The sequence below is a fragment of the Oryza sativa genome, chromosome 5 (genome assembly GCF_034140825.1).
Source record: "Oryza sativa Japonica Group chromosome 5, ASM3414082v1".
Classification (NCBI taxonomy): domain Eukaryota; kingdom Viridiplantae; phylum Streptophyta; class Magnoliopsida; order Poales; family Poaceae; genus Oryza; species Oryza sativa.
The window spans coordinates 24530813-24546097 of record NC_089039.1 but is presented as its reverse complement, the minus strand read 5'-3'; the positions used below and the strand labels follow the sequence as shown (position 1 = coordinate 24546097).

The following is a 15285-nucleotide window of genomic DNA, read 5'->3' as shown; positions in this document are numbered from 1 at the left end:
CTGTTCCCTTTAATTTCCCTCCGCTTCCGCTGCTGCTGCTGCTGCATGGGCGTTCGCTTTCGTCCGTCGACGCCTGCGACAAGCAAAAAAAGCTCAGCGCGGAATACGGCGGGAGCGGCTCTCTCTCTCTCTTTCGGATGCCTTGCTGAAGGCGGGCGAGGACGGCCACGGCCAGCGTACGAACCACGCAGCCGTCTCTGCGGGCTGTGCTGGGTACAGTGCGCACTCGCGCATGCAGGCGCGCAGAGGCATATGCATGCGGTAACATGACATCACGGCCGCGGGCCGGGGTCACGTGAGTAGCCGAACGAGGACGTTTGGGCCGGCCGCACGGCGCTCGTTTTTTTCCCCTGCGGGTGTCAGGACGGGCGGCAGGCAGGCAAAGGCAGCGAGCCGTATACGGCATGGGGAAATTATGGCACACGGCCGGCCGCTGCCTGCCGGGCGGGTCCGGGGGGGTCGCGGCGCGTGGCAGTGCACGGCGCGGGCAGCGGCAAGCGGGCAGGGGTACTGGTACTACTGGTACGTGCGTGCGTGCGTGCGTGGGGCGTCACCGGAAAAGACAAGACGGAGGCGATGCCGTACCGTACATGGTAGGCGCGCGGTAGGCACTATACGGAGTAAAGGTGCCGTGGCGGCCGTGCGAGGCGGTTTATTTGAATGCTGTGCGGCGACAGTACGGGTACAAGGCTTGAAAAAAGCGGTGCTAACATTGATTAGGCCAGGCGTCCTGTGAATCTGGGTTATTAGTTCGGTGAAGCCGTAATGTTTGCTCTGCACGTTCCATTCGTTAAATCTTTTGCTTTTTTTTTGGCATGATTAAATCTTTCAGTTGTCTGTGCAATTTATAACTGTCTACTAGCACCGCAACATTATCTTCATTTGAAAAGGCGAGGGTAAAATAAAATGCTGCACTGACAGGGAGCATCACAAAGAAATGCATGGAATAATAAAGAGGCCGGCCGGCCGGCCGGCCGGGCTGGAGCAGTACTACCGGTCTAGCCGGTCCATCCAAAACAGCATGGGCATGGCTACCCTATACAGTACACACGCACGCACTGTGCCAACGCCTTTGGCCTTTCATCAATGGTACGCCTCTTCCCAAGGCAGGGGTCGTCGCCGCTCGCTGCGCTGCACCATCAGCGCTCGACAGGTCCTCCCGCTGTCCCACCCAGCAGAAGGCAGTCAAGCCTCGCGCGTTCCCAAGGCCCCCCCCTTCTCTCCCTTCCCTTCCTCCCGCTGCTGCTGCTCCTGCCGCGGCAGCCTAGCTAGCTGCGGCCATGCCATGCCCGTCTCTTCCCCAAAGTATTTTTTCCCACATTCAATTCCCCACGAGATTTGGACGGGTCGAGCCGATCCATCGTCGGGTAGGCGCGAGATAGCTACTGCTGCCCGCGGCGCTGCGAATCTACTCCGGACGAGGAGTAATTTGGAGCGTGACAAGCGGCTGGCTACCCACCCACCGAACGGCGTGCGCGCGGACAACGCCGTGCCGGATAGGCCACCCACCCACCGGGGCGCGCCGCGGCGACTGCTACTGTTGAGCGGCGCCGCGCCGCACGCGTCGGCAAACCGCGGTGCTGCCTGCCTGCCTGCCCCCCGCGCCACGACACGGCTCCTGGACCTCCTCGCCCACGTGAACCCGACCCCGGGGGCCGAATCGTGCCACGGCACGTCGCCCCCCCTACGCCGAAACGCCAACCCCACACGTTACCTCCGCCGCGGTTGCTTTCCTTCTTCCCTTCCTTCCATCCGCCTGCTGCCGCTGGCACGTCGGGACGTAGGAGGAGTACTAGTAAACGTACGTACGCACTCGTCACGGGCCCGGTCACGTCCCCTGGGCCGTACTGTATCTCGCTTTCACCCTTGGTAGGCTAGTCCGCCGCGTCAACACGACGTAACGGACAGGGGAGAGGTATGGAGGAGGTGGAGGGCCCGTGCGGTCAGTGTGCAGGGGGGGTAGGGCGTGCAGGACGGATAGGGCGTTGGGGGTGGTGGTAGGGCTGGCGTCACGGCGATTAGACCATTCGGGGCGTCAAATCGCGCGGCGGCTGGGGCTTGATGGCCGAGGCCGAGACGGACACCGCGCCGCGCTGGTCAGCGACAGCCTCAAACCCCCCAAAACGCAGCAGGCCCCAGAGCGGCAGACACCTACTCCTACTAGTACTAGTACTACCACCATCTCCCCATTTCACGAGGCGCGCGCAAACGCAAAGCCGACGCGAGAGCGAGCGGCCACCGCGCGCTAGTAGTAGTAGCGAGCCACTATAGATTTGGCTCCCGTATAAAGGGTCGCTGAGACTTGCTTGTCGCTGGCAGTGGCAGCTGCCGATCCGTCCGTCAAGGCACAGCGCAAGCACAGGCTCTCGCTCGTGGAGGCGAATGGAGCTGGACATGGGAGCGGGAGGAGGCGGTGGAGTAGTGGGAGGTGGGCGAGCGGAGGCGCACTACCGCGGGGTGAGGAAGCGGCCGTGGGGCCGGTACGCGGCGGAGATCCGGGACCCGTGGAAGAAGACGCGGGTGTGGCTCGGCACCTACGACACGCCCGTCGAGGCCGCGCTCGCCTACGACCGCGCCGCCGTCGCGCTCCGCGGCGTCAAGGCGCGGACCAACTTCGGCAGCGGCAGCAGCGGTGGTGGTGGCGTCGGCGGGCACGGCCATGGCCACAGCCACGCCCAGCTGCCGCAGCTTCACCACCGCATGCACCCGCCGCGGCCGCCGCAGGGCCCTGGTCACTTCGGCGGGCTCGACATCAGCCACCCTTCGCCGTGGCACTATGTCTACTTCCCGGCGAGGGTGCAGGCGATGGCGCCGGCGGCGGCTGGCCATGTCGCGGCGCACGTCGCCGCGTCGCTGCCGTCGACGACGCTGGAGCTCCGGACGGGGCCGAGCGCCGGCGAGCTCCCGTTCGACCTCAACGAGCCGCCGCCGGCGCTGCTGTTCGGCTCGTGATCTCGACACGTACGTGAGTAGAGCATCACTGGGTAGTACTAGGACCAAGGATCAAGCTTAGAGATCACTAGTAGATAGGGGTAACCGATTAATGTGGGAGTGGAGAGCACTGGTCCGGCTGTGTACATACGTACTACTATTTAAGGAAAGTTTAGCGTTCTCACATTGCCCCTGTTCTTGTTTCCATTTTAAGAACTTTTTAGCGTACAGCTTTTCATCTCTTCTGTAGTATAAGACGGTTTTCTCACTCGAGGTTAGTACTATTACTGACCTGAGAACTTGCATGGTGATGGTGGTTGTGGGGCGAGTGAGCGGTTGGTTCGGAACATTTGGTTGGTCAAAAGCTAGTACTACAAAATTTTAATTCATGTAAAATACTAGTACTGGTATTATAAGAAAGATTTCAGTTATACATATTGATCAGTAAATCAAATATACTTAACGCTCTAAACTACTAGTGCTATCAATGCAAGCCCCGTTAGTGAAAATTAACAGTATCAATGGGGTTTCAAAAAATTAACAGTATCAATTGATATCAATGCAGCCTTAATTTACTTAACTGTTTAAACTCTAAACTAGGGTTTGTAAAAAGACATTCAACTCGAGATGAATGGCACACCCGGCGTCCCGAGCTCCCGGCCTCACTGACTTGACCATCTGCTTAAAAGTCCCATCACAAAATGGCTCGCGAGTCCACCCTGTCTCGATTGTCGTTTCCTGTAGTATTACTAGTACACACGTTCGATTATGCTTCTGTAGTTATGCGCACAGCTTATTAACTACTCCATGTGTCCTTAGATTTTAAATTAGATATTGTAAAATAACTTATGATAAAAAATCTATAAAATCAACTCTAAAATAAAGTTTTAAATTTTATAATTTTATTTATAAACAAAAACATAAAACAAACAATGCGTCCGCTACAGACTGTGCCCAACATTTGATCCATTTAGATAACTATGGTTTTAATCACCTATCAACAGACGTGGCTAATGTCTCCTTGCCAGGAAACCAAAGTCGAATCTTACCGATAATAAAGTGACAAGTTGCCCGTCCAACTTGCTTACAGGGGAAAATTCATAGGCCTTTTCATCTATATGAAAAACATAAGAAATTCAATGGATCTCAATACTATGAAAATTATATTTGTTTTATTTTTTCCGTTTTCTCAAATCCTGCATTTTATATAAACCTGCGATGCAGATATCATAATCAGCCAATTCCAAGGGTAATCTGTAAAAATATCCAGTTCACGTGCTTTTCTACATCCACCCTTTGGAACATCTCGTATTATGCTTTACTCGGAGTATTATGCTTTATTCCCTTCATTCCAAATTGATCTACATATAGTTTTTTTTGAGGTTATTACTAAATGATCTACATATTTATGTTCATTTATTAAGTATATTCGTTATTTGTGTATTGGAGTAAATAGACATTAGCCCACATATAATATCTTGATTTGCTGTTGGCTAGGAAATATTAGAGATGGTGTATGCATTAAATCTATGGCTAGAGTAGATATAGTATAAGAGAGTTATTAGCTTTTTTTTTTTGTCTTGGTGTACCTATAAAATATGTAGATCAATTTGGAATAAAGGGAGTAGTTCTCAACCTGTTTGTCTACACAATCTTTCTTATCATTTGGTCCACGTGAACGCGGGGTACCAGATTTGTAACGCAGGAGTACGTAGTATTACAAATAAACGACAGGCCTTACTGAATTAGGTTGTGTTCAGCTGGGGCATGTGATCACATACCTTACGTTAACAAATGTCCTTTGGTCTCGTTCATCACTATACACGCACAATTCTAAATCAATTTGTTCTACAAAAGCTTGATACCGAAGGAACCTCGGTTCCATGCTGGCACCACGCAGACAACAGATTACATCTAACTCAAACTTCCGTAGCACAAACACTAAACTACCTTCATGCTCTCCGCAAAGCTTCCGGGATTGATGGTTATACTCTTGGTGCAATTATCCGTCTTGTAGATGCCAACCAGCCTATCAGCTAGTTCAAACATGTTGTTTCTGAGACTGCAGACAGGGCGACAAACGTGAGATTGGGGAAATTTCACCCTGCCTCTTAGCACGTATAAATATTTCGGTTTTAACTTTAGTAGCATTACTTTTGTAGATGAACAACTAAGTCTCTTGTATGGATGAATGTTTGGCAAACATATATCTTCGACAGATCTTTGCTCAGTATTTCTCATAAAATTATTTTCAGCTGGAGTATAAGTGGGGCGTGGCACATGCGGGTAGAAAAATTAGGAAAACTAAGCTGCCATAAGCATACCTGATAATAATGAACTGAGCATCTTTGGTCCGGTCTTTCACGTAATGTCCAACGATGGAGACATTCTTAAAGTCTGCGAGCAGCAATGTCATTAATGTATTGAAGTGTTAATATATGTTAAACGCCAAGAGGACGGCCACTAAACTTACCCAACGCAGCATCTATCTCATCCATAACATATAAAGGAGTTGGTTTATAATGGTGAAGAGCAAACACCAGAGCTAGTGAGCTAAGCGTCTGCAAGATAAAAAGCTTAGTTCAGTAACAATCTACTAAAAAAGTGATATTAGATGAGATAACACATGCACAGAACATAATGCCAACAAGAAATGTAAAACTCATATTACTGTTGAATAAGGAAACAAGGTATGGAGTAGAAAACAAGTTCTCGTAACGATATTGAAAACCATCTTTGTCAGTAAAATAAGGCCATATTAACTAACATCCTTGCACAAAAAAAATAATAATAATTGCAAAAATACCTTTTCGCCACCAGATAAATTGGCAATGTTTTTCCAGCTTTTCTTGGGAGGTCTAACACTGAAAACAACACCTTCTGAAAACGGGTCCAAGGAATCAACAAGTTCCAGCTCAGCATCACCTCCAAGCGTAATCATCTAAAAACAAAAAGGAATTGCTGTTGAAATCATGTTGTTTAGTAATAGAGGTTGAGTGGTAAAAGTATTTCAGATTTTCAGTTAATTGGGTAAGCCTGCTCTTATCTCAACTAACTCTTTAACTTTTTTTGGCTTCCTAGACTTCATTTCTTACAAAGTGTGGTCAGACTTCAAATTGTAAAACAATGGAAGCACCATATTACATGCTTTGATATATGTATTCATTATTTCAAAGTACCTGGTACATCTCCTTCAGTTTCAAAGATATTATGTTGAATCCTGCCATGAACTCATCTAACCTGAAATAATGCATATTTGCATGTGAGGCAAATAGAGCAACATGGATAGAAATTCAAAGAAAGGAATACCTTCTCTTCCTCAATGCATCGTATTGCTTTTTAAGATCATCACGCTCCTGAGTGGTGGCATTTAGCTCATCAACGCGTTCACCATATACACGAGCCTTTGTGCGGTACCTGATCCAGCCAATGTAAGCCAGTAAGGAAATTGGTGGTGCCAAAATGCTACTGACATGTATAGATCATTAATTCATACTCTGCTATTGAATCCAGGTTAGGACTCAAGTCTTTAAGCAGGGCTTCCAACAGTGCCACCATCTCAACTGCTTTTCTCATGTCACACGCCTCATTGAATTGCTCGTCACTCAATGTTTCTTTCAGTTTCTCATGATCAATAGCATCCTTTTGAATTCTGAAAATAACAAGATGCACATTAGTCTGAGAAACAATACAGAAAACACGTAGCAGTATTGAAAATAGCATTTACACATACTGATCCATGTGTTTAACAAGATTTGTCTGAATGTCATCAAGCTTTTTCCTGAATGCCTTCACCTTCATTTCCCACTCCTTGGCAAGCTTTTTTGTATCTTGCAGTTTGTATTCCACATCGACCTGTACATACATACAAAATGTAAATATTGTCAAAAGGAACAATATCATAGTGACTTAACATAATAACTAAATATAAATATAATATACCTCACTGGATCTCAGTTCATCCATTGCTTTCTTTAATTTGTTGTATTCTACCTTTGTTTTGTCAAGCTCATCTTTATGGTTGTCCATCATCTGCAAAAAAACAGATTAACATTTTCCATTGAACAAATGAAAAAACAATCCAATCACTTTACAGCTTGTAAGGCAATACAACTAAACTACCTCTTGTGTTTTCTTATAATCTTCTTGAACAGTAAAAGCTGCCTTCTCAATCTCTTTGAAAATAGACATCATCTTCTCCTTTTCAGCAAGAAGCTTTTCCTTTTCTTTCCTAGACTCCTCGATGCCCTTGGTTAATTTTTTCACCAACTTCTCACATGTAGTAATTCTAACTTTGTGGCGGTTGATATCTGAGCTTGTTTTGTCAAGTTGCTGGCGGTTGACGCACAAAATCTTAGACATCAGATAACCAAAACGAAGAACAGAATCACACAAGCATTGAAGCTTATACTCACAGATTGGATGTTTGCAACTTTTAGCTTCTGATCCTTGAGCACTTGTCCCCCTGCGTTTTCAATTTTCTGCTGTAGTTCTGATGCCTAGTATAGAAAGCAAACTTAAGTCAAAGCTATGTAACAAATAATTTCAGTTAACAACTCAAAGCATAGAAAAATCAATATACGCAGGCACAGATTCAAACAGGAGACTGGGAGAGTGAGTTCTGAATGATGGAGCATTTGAAGTAATTTGTGAGTTGAAGCAGACGCTCACTAAGGCAGATTAGCTTATGAATTGGCATGCGATCAAAAAGCCTGTATAGCCACATACCTGATCTTTGAGCTTGCTGGAACATTTAGCAAGTCTATTTAGTTCAGCTTGCTCAGCAGATATGATATCATCCAGCTCTTCCATTCTGCGAACCTCGTCCGCTTTGGGATGTGATGCAGCTTTCAGAGAGTCAAGTCGCTTTTCATTGTAACTAAATTGTGCATTCATACTCTCAACCTATTTCAAGAGATGAATGGAAGCTGACCTCAAGGAGAAAATAGAATCTCACAGCAGAAAAAGTAGTTTACATACCTCCTTTTTAGCTTTTGCCAGTTCCATCTCAAAACGGGATTTGGCATCTTCCAGGGCCCGGTAACCTTTTTTAGCATCATTAATTTTTTCACGTAACCTGTTGAGTTGATCGACTAGCTTATTAAGATCATTTTCAGCATTTGCAACAGCCTCTTCTGAAATACTTTCCCGGATGGATGTGCCCATCTTGCCACCTCTTGGTTTGCTACCACCACCACTCATGGTACCAGACTTCTCAAAAAGTGCACCATCAAGGGTAACTACTCGACGGAATTCACTGGCTGCACTATATGCAATTCGAGTAGCCTGACAAAAACGATTATTGATGTCACTGTTATAAAAAATAAAAATATAAGCAGCACTGCAACGGTTTTTGTATGAAAATAGAACGATATGTCCTCAATTAAGTAATTCTAGCCTTCTTAGAAGTTTTCCATAAAAAATGCTAGTGGGGCAGTAGAGTACTTTGAGAAACAAATATACAAGGCACATGATAGAACAAGCAGCAAAAGAAGCAAATAATAGAACGAAAACAAACAATACAATTCAGGTATATACCTGATCAAGATCACTTGCAACAATAGTGTTCCCCAAGGTGGCAAAGAAAGCTAACTTGAGCTTCTCATCTTTAACCTTTACTAGATCAAAGAGGCGTGGAACCCCTTCAGGTGTTTTTACTTTCTCCTGTAGCTTACGAAGATGATGTGTTTGTTTTTCCTGTAATGGTAAGAGTACCAAATCATGCCAAAAGCAATGAAAGCAACGAAAAGATAGCTTCTATACAAATAAACATGAAAACGCTATGAAAAGGATCCAGAATTTTACCAGTATCATAAAAGTTGCAATGCCAAGATTTCTTCTGCGTAATAACTCAACACAAGCTTGAGCTGAATTGGTTGTTTCAACAACAATATAATCAAGCCCAGGGCATGCTGTAGATATGGCAACATCATACTTTGCTGCAGAGCACAACAGCTAACACAATTAAGTGATATGCAGCACAATCCAGACCTAGAGTACATAAATAAAACAATTATGAACTTCTCCTAGTTCTCTAGTATATTTACTCGGAGAATCAGTAAAATACAATAATATTTGCAAAGCAAGTTTAACCTCCAGTTCTTTCCAAAGTCTAACAATATCACACACTGACTAATGACTAGTATCTGTTAATACGATGAATTTGGAAGTATATATTCATGACATAATAAAAACGGGCAAATGTACAGAAGCTGGAAAAGTCTTCAGGTCCAAAGGAAAAAAGAAGGCATGGTTGTTTAACTGCACACATTCTAGCACAAATTGAGACTACAACAATTACATCTTACCATCGATTGCGCCAAGATCACCTAGCCTGCCATAAATGCCTTCTATTTCCTTTGATTCCTTAGCTTGCAAAATTGCTTTCAAGACAGTGCCTTGATTCTTTTCAGAATCCCTTGTGGTTTTAATCTCAGCAACTTTCTGCCTAGCTGCTTGTTCAAGAGGAATAAGTGACTCTTCCTGTTTTAGGCATTCCTGTTATGCATACCGAGATATTGGAAACTCAGGATCATCCACAGCAAATGGGAATACAGTGATACTGCTCGAGGGAAAGAAATGGCCCAGAGAAGTCTGCAAATGCTTTACCTGTTCAACTTTACGAGCCTCATTTGCTTCACTATGGTGTTTCTCTATTTTTTCTTGAAGCTCCATAATATATGTATCCTTCGCTTTGATTTGCTCTTTAATGCTTTCCATCTGGTTTTGAGCAGCAGTTAATTCTGCTCGGGCTCCATCATGCTGAAAACAGTTAATAACATTCAAGTGAGAGTCCACAAAAAAAGTTGGATACCAAAAGAGGGGCTTTCGTATCAATGGAATTGAGAGGAAATGGACACGCGCGTCGACTCCAAGGAGAGTCAAACGTGGGTGGGCGCGCATGCATGAACGCACTCTAGCCATCTGTGCTAATGCACAGTTCCTAGTGAGAATTCACACAACTTGAAATTTATAGATACAATTAGTTGTTTTCAAAAAGAGGAAGAAAGATGAGCACTCTTGTTTTCGACTATACTCCAGCAATCAAGAAATATCATGCCATACTCAATTCTCCATATGGCAGATCCAGGTTGGCGATGGCAAAACTGTAGCGTACTAGGAATAGAAGTTTTCTAGTGAGTAGTGACCTCATGGGCAGTCAAGTGGTTCGTGTAGCTGAATAGTACTGGAGAAAATTGACAATGGCCTACCACAACTTTTTAATTAGAAAAGAAATACAAAGCAGGACAAACCTTCTCTTTCATTAATTTTTTCTCAGCAGATGCAACATCTAAGCTTCCTTTATGCTCAATTATTTGATTTTCCCATGGTTCAAGTTCAGACCTTACTTGAGTAAGTTTAGAACGAAGTCTCTCTGTCTCTTCTGTAATTACCAAAAAAGAGAGAAGAGAGAGAGGTTTGGTCATAAAAAGGAACAGACTGCACTAGAAGAAATTTATAGGCACATGTCTTGCTCTAAAAATCACCTCGAGAGTTTTCTTTAATTTGCTCCAGCACCTTCTCTTCTTCATTAAATTTTTCTTGCAATTTGGGTATCTCTTCCTCTAGTTGTGGAATTAAACTGGATGATTCTTCAACCTCTTTTGTTGATTCATCAATTTTCGATGTATCCTGCATAAAAATGAAGGTGGACTTTGTTGCTTTGCTTGAACTACATATGGGATCATTTTAAATATACCTTTTCAGTTTTGTCCTCCAGCTTCTTAATCTTCTGTTTAAGATGCTTCAAATCCTCCCTATATTTTACATCTTTTCTCTCAAACTCTTTAAATTGATCCTTGCAAGACTTCATATTATTTTCAAGGTCCTAAACACATCCAGAGAATAAATATACAAACGAGCATTATAATCTGGCAATGTTAGAAAGGGAGTAGAAAATCTGTCGCTAACCATCTTGTGGGGAAAAAAGCTCTATCCTGAACATCTAGGAATAAACAGCTTTCGAGTCACAAGTAATGTTCCAACAACACAATACCTCTTGCCTTTTAGCATGTTTGTTGTAAACAGACTCCATTTCCTTCAGAGTTTGAGAACTATGCTGAATTTTTTCCCTGGATTATAACCAAATTAATTAGTGATAAAACTCAGTACCAAAATATCATGTTCATCCACAACAATAAATGACCTTTCAGAGGCAAGGTTCTTTTCCAAGTCTGCAACATTCTCTTGCAGCTGAGCAACGTGTGAGGTAGCATCATCAGAAGCCAATGTGGTCGCCTTCTCTTGCCATTTCAAAAGTAAGAGTTCCTTCAGCATAAATGTTTCAGCCTCATTTTTCGCACTCTACAGGAAAATATATCAATCAGTAGTGTCATTCAACCAGAAGAATCAATTCATCACCCTCAGACCGTCACCTCTAAGTTATCTCTTTCCTTCTCAGCCAACTTCAGCATCTGCACAGATGCTGTCCGTTTTTCATTGAGCATTTCCAATCTAATATGTATCAGAACATGTCAGATTTCATTACAGAATGGACAGAAAGCACTCATTGTGACAACAGGCCTTAAATCAGTTAAAGAACTCACTGCTTGGAAGCTTCTTCAATTTTCTCAACATACTGATTTGTCCCAATGATGTCTTCCAGATATTCTAGAAACCCCTCATCATGTGGACCTTGAGATTTTGGTTTCATCAGGGAGATTTGTTCAACCTCACCCTGAAAGTGCCCAACTTGGAAGTTATGCAGTGCAAAACCATAAAATATAACACCATATGGATGTCTGTTATATCCCTCATAGTCATGTAAACATACTAAATAATATGCAACATATGTCCAAAATTAAACTTACAAAACACGCGCATTTTTCATGTGTAAATGGAAAAAGAAACACAAACCTGAAGGATCAAAAAGCGATTATTATCAAGGTCAACTCCTTTGCCCTTCAACAGTTTAGTTACTTCAGTGAAATTGCTTCCACGGTCGTTTATGTAGTATTTAGAAGTGTTGTCACGGAAAGCAACTCTTGTGATGATAAAATCACTGCCCTCAACAGCCCTGTAGTTCCCATCATCCTATGATGGACATAGAGGGAGGGAAATAAATTATGTGGCACTAGCTAAGCAATATGAAATGCTAAATACTTGGCTCAAGAAATACCAAATCAATGATTTCTTGAAAATGGACGGAGACCCCAGCACTGTCTAGATTCTGGTGGTTAGAAGAATTGTGTATGAGTTCTGAGACCTTGTTCAGGCGCATCTACAATGATGGAAAACTGGTCAGAAACAGTCTATGATTTGAAACAACCTAAATAGGTTGTTCTGAATTAAGAAAATATGGAGTAGCTAACAAATAGCAAGATCATCTCTCAAGAGCTTAAGTTATTCGTGAATTTTATAGCATTTAATCCAAAACTTTTAAGGAAAAACCTTTGGAGGAAATGGGCAATAGTAAACAGGAAATACAAGGGCCCCATTGTATTCAAGTATTAAATACATTTCTCTTCAATAACTAGTTTACTATCATGAAAGTACCATTACACTAAATTCTCAAAAACCTTTGGGCAGAGACTTTGAAGCTTACTTTTCGCCTTGCATACAAAATCAGTAACACACTAACAAACATAAAGTAGCAGTTTGTTGCCCAGCCTTTAAAAACATTGGGAATAACTTACACTTACATGCCAACTTTGGCATCTAGCACTCGCTGAATGGATAAAAAAATACAATGACTTTTTGAGATAGAATAAATCAATGATTAGCTTAAATCTGCCACTGAGCTGACCAGAAAAATGTTGAACATCAATAAACATTTACAGTTAGGAAGCAATATTGCCCACCTGTTTTGCACGCTTCCCAAACACAAACAGCATCGCATCAATGACATTGCTTTTCCCGCTGCCATTTGGCCCAACAACAGCTGAGAAACTCTGAAAGCAAGAAAAAGCGGTTATTCTTTTATACGATGCATGGATCCTAGCGACAGAGTGGTAGACCTATGTTCATAAGAGCTTGAAGCATAGTGCACTCATCGATAGTACCTATAAACAGTTTATAATGATATTCTGCACAGAACACGATGGTTACACACACAAGAATTGTGAATTCTGCACAGGTCACCATAAAAACACGATTATAAAGTTAGACGGCATTTCTGGAATGTAAGATGTGTTACTACTCACAAATCATAGTCATTTGGCCACTTAAATTGATGCACTTGAAAATCAGTAAAATTTAAAATTATGATAAACGTTGCTTTCCTTATATCTTAGGTACTACAGAACAAGTGAAAGTTAAACTGCAGAAACGACATTCTGAGGATAAAAGAGTTAGGTCTGAAATTTCAACGTATGAAAGGGCAAATTCAGATAGAAGCCATAGAACTGAATAAGGAACCTCCATTTCTGGGTAGAACAAATGCCATTAAACCATGTGACTTACTCTTCATAATAAAATATCTCCAAACAAAACAAAGTGAACCCAAAACATACTACTGATGGAGTATGACCATGCCACTCTAAAGTTTCAGAACAAATGTAAAACCAGTGCACAACTCAAAAACCTCCACTCTAATCTAACATTCGTGAGACCAAAACTAGACCAACAAATTCAGAACCTAATAAACAAAACGTCACATAGGTTCAGAACCTAGTAACAATGCGCGTATCGGTATTTCACTTCATAAACTAGAGGCCAGGCAGAACGGCCACACTGAAGATAACACGAATTCCTAAAAATGCTATAACACGGTTTTTAACTTATTTAGGATTCTGTAGGCACTGGGAAATGGAAAACTCAAATGAAAGTATACGTGGTCACCTCCTACGCTATCACAATTGAAGTTAAATTGCTATATCCAACTGCCGTGCCTAGGGTTCAACGATCGTACAGGTCAAGTAAAAAAAGCAAGCCCACCACATGACATTGCAGCTGGAGGGTCCTGAATAGCGCCAAAAACAAACGAAAACCGGGGATTGGTAGTGGGGGAATACGTCATCTATGACTATGAGCGCGACGAATTAAGATATACTGTAGCTAGCTTGCGCGCTCGTGTCGTGTGCTTGCGAGTGAGAGAGAGAACGAGACCTTGTGGAAAGGGCCGATGCGCTGCTCCCCTGCGTACGACTTGAAGTTGCGGAGGACCATCTCCTTTATGAACAGCCGCGGCCTCCCCGCCCTCCCTGGCGAGGGCGCGGGTGACCTCGGCGGGGAACTCTCCATGCCTGACCGCAGCAGCAAGGGAGGACCGGACCGCGAGAGCCGCCGCCGCCGCCGCCCGCCCGCCGGAAGATCACTCGCCCAGCAAGGGCGGCACCGGCTGAAGGGGGGCGGCTCGAGGACAAAGGCGACCAAGCGGTGCGCAACTCGGGACGACGGCGACCGCGCGCGCGCAACTCCGAGCGACGGCGACCGGGCGGCGCGGGTGCTCCGGGCCCGACGAAGGCCGCGGCGGTGGAGGCGCGCAGATCTCGGGCCGTCGGCGGTGGAGGCGGAGGCGGTGGCGGTGGGGGGATTTTGGGGAAAAGTCGAAGCGGCCGAGAGGGGAATGTGGGATTTGGGAATTTTGGGCGAAAATTTGGGAGGGAAAACTGAAACGGCGAGAGGATTTTCTTCCTCCCGCTTCGAGCAAATGTGTCAGACCAAAAGGAAGACTCTGGAGTTGGGCTGGATTACGAGCGATGCGCTGCTTTCGTGTGCGAACTTATATGGGGCTCATGTTGGGCTGATTTCTGGTCGGCCTTCTGCTTCGGAGAAAGTTCACTTCAGGTTCCTCTTCTTGTCATCGAGTTTTGAAATTGTCCATGAATTGGAAAACCAGATATAGCACATCCCTAATATTATAAAACTGAGGCATATTAAGTCCCAAGCCAGTATTGATAATGATTTTAGTTGATGTGGCGGCTGAGTCAGCACGGAACCCACATGCCAGTGGCCCAATCTTCTTCTACCTCTCTCCGCCTCTTTTCACATCTCTCTCCTAGCCTCCATGAGGTTGGTGGTGGGCGATGGCCGAACAGGAGAGGTGCGGTGAGTTGACGGGGCTGCAAGGAGCTCAGTGCGGAGGTGGCTTGATGCGTCGGCGAGCTCCCTACCACTGACACCACAACGCCTTGTGATTTCACGCGGCTATGATCCTTGCACCGCTGCCACCACAATTCACCTCTGGAGACACATCCTTTCTCTACTACTACGGTGGGTGTCCCCTCTCCCTCTCGTCGAAATTTTTCGGCCCTTCTCCCTCCATCGTCTCCCCTCACCACTGCGCGCGTCTCACTCAAACCATTCGCCGTCAAGGAGTACCTCGTCGACACCTGCGGCCTCACCCGAGCCCAGGTATGCAAGACTTCAGAGAAGTTATCCCACCTCACTACCAGGGAAGCACCATTGTAGCTG

At 44.7% G+C, this 15285-nt stretch overlaps 2 protein-coding genes across 2 annotated transcripts; one reads left to right on the top strand and one right to left on the bottom strand.

The window, feature by feature from the left end:
- Positions 1-2314: 2314 nt before the first annotated feature.
- Positions 2315-3171, top strand: LOC4339208 (ethylene-responsive transcription factor 12). The gene has a single exon (XM_015782903.3). It carries the CDS (start codon positions 2383-2385, stop codon positions 2950-2952), a length of 570 nt encoding a protein of 189 aa, XP_015638389.1. The 5' UTR covers positions 2315-2382; the 3' UTR covers positions 2953-3171.
- Positions 3172-4624: 1453 nt separating this feature from the next.
- Positions 4625-14448, bottom strand: LOC9267154 (structural maintenance of chromosomes protein 4). The gene is made up of 28 exons (XM_015782485.3): positions 13978-14448; positions 12732-12821; positions 12050-12151; positions 11788-11964; positions 11478-11608; positions 11307-11385; positions 11078-11235; positions 10928-11003; positions 10631-10759; positions 10419-10563; positions 10185-10315; positions 9541-9693; positions 9240-9429; positions 8737-8870; positions 8470-8628; positions 7912-8217; positions 7660-7836; positions 7347-7430; positions 7054-7263; positions 6874-6963; positions 6665-6786; positions 6428-6583; positions 6241-6348; positions 6111-6171; positions 5738-5872; positions 5405-5492; positions 5256-5328; positions 4625-4993 (listed from the first exon to the last, which is right to left on the bottom strand). Exons 1-28 carry the CDS (start codon positions 14110-14112, stop codon positions 4873-4875), a joined length of 3720 nt encoding a protein of 1239 aa, XP_015637971.1. The 5' UTR covers positions 14113-14448; the 3' UTR covers positions 4625-4872.
- Positions 14449-15285: the final 837 nt, after the last annotated feature.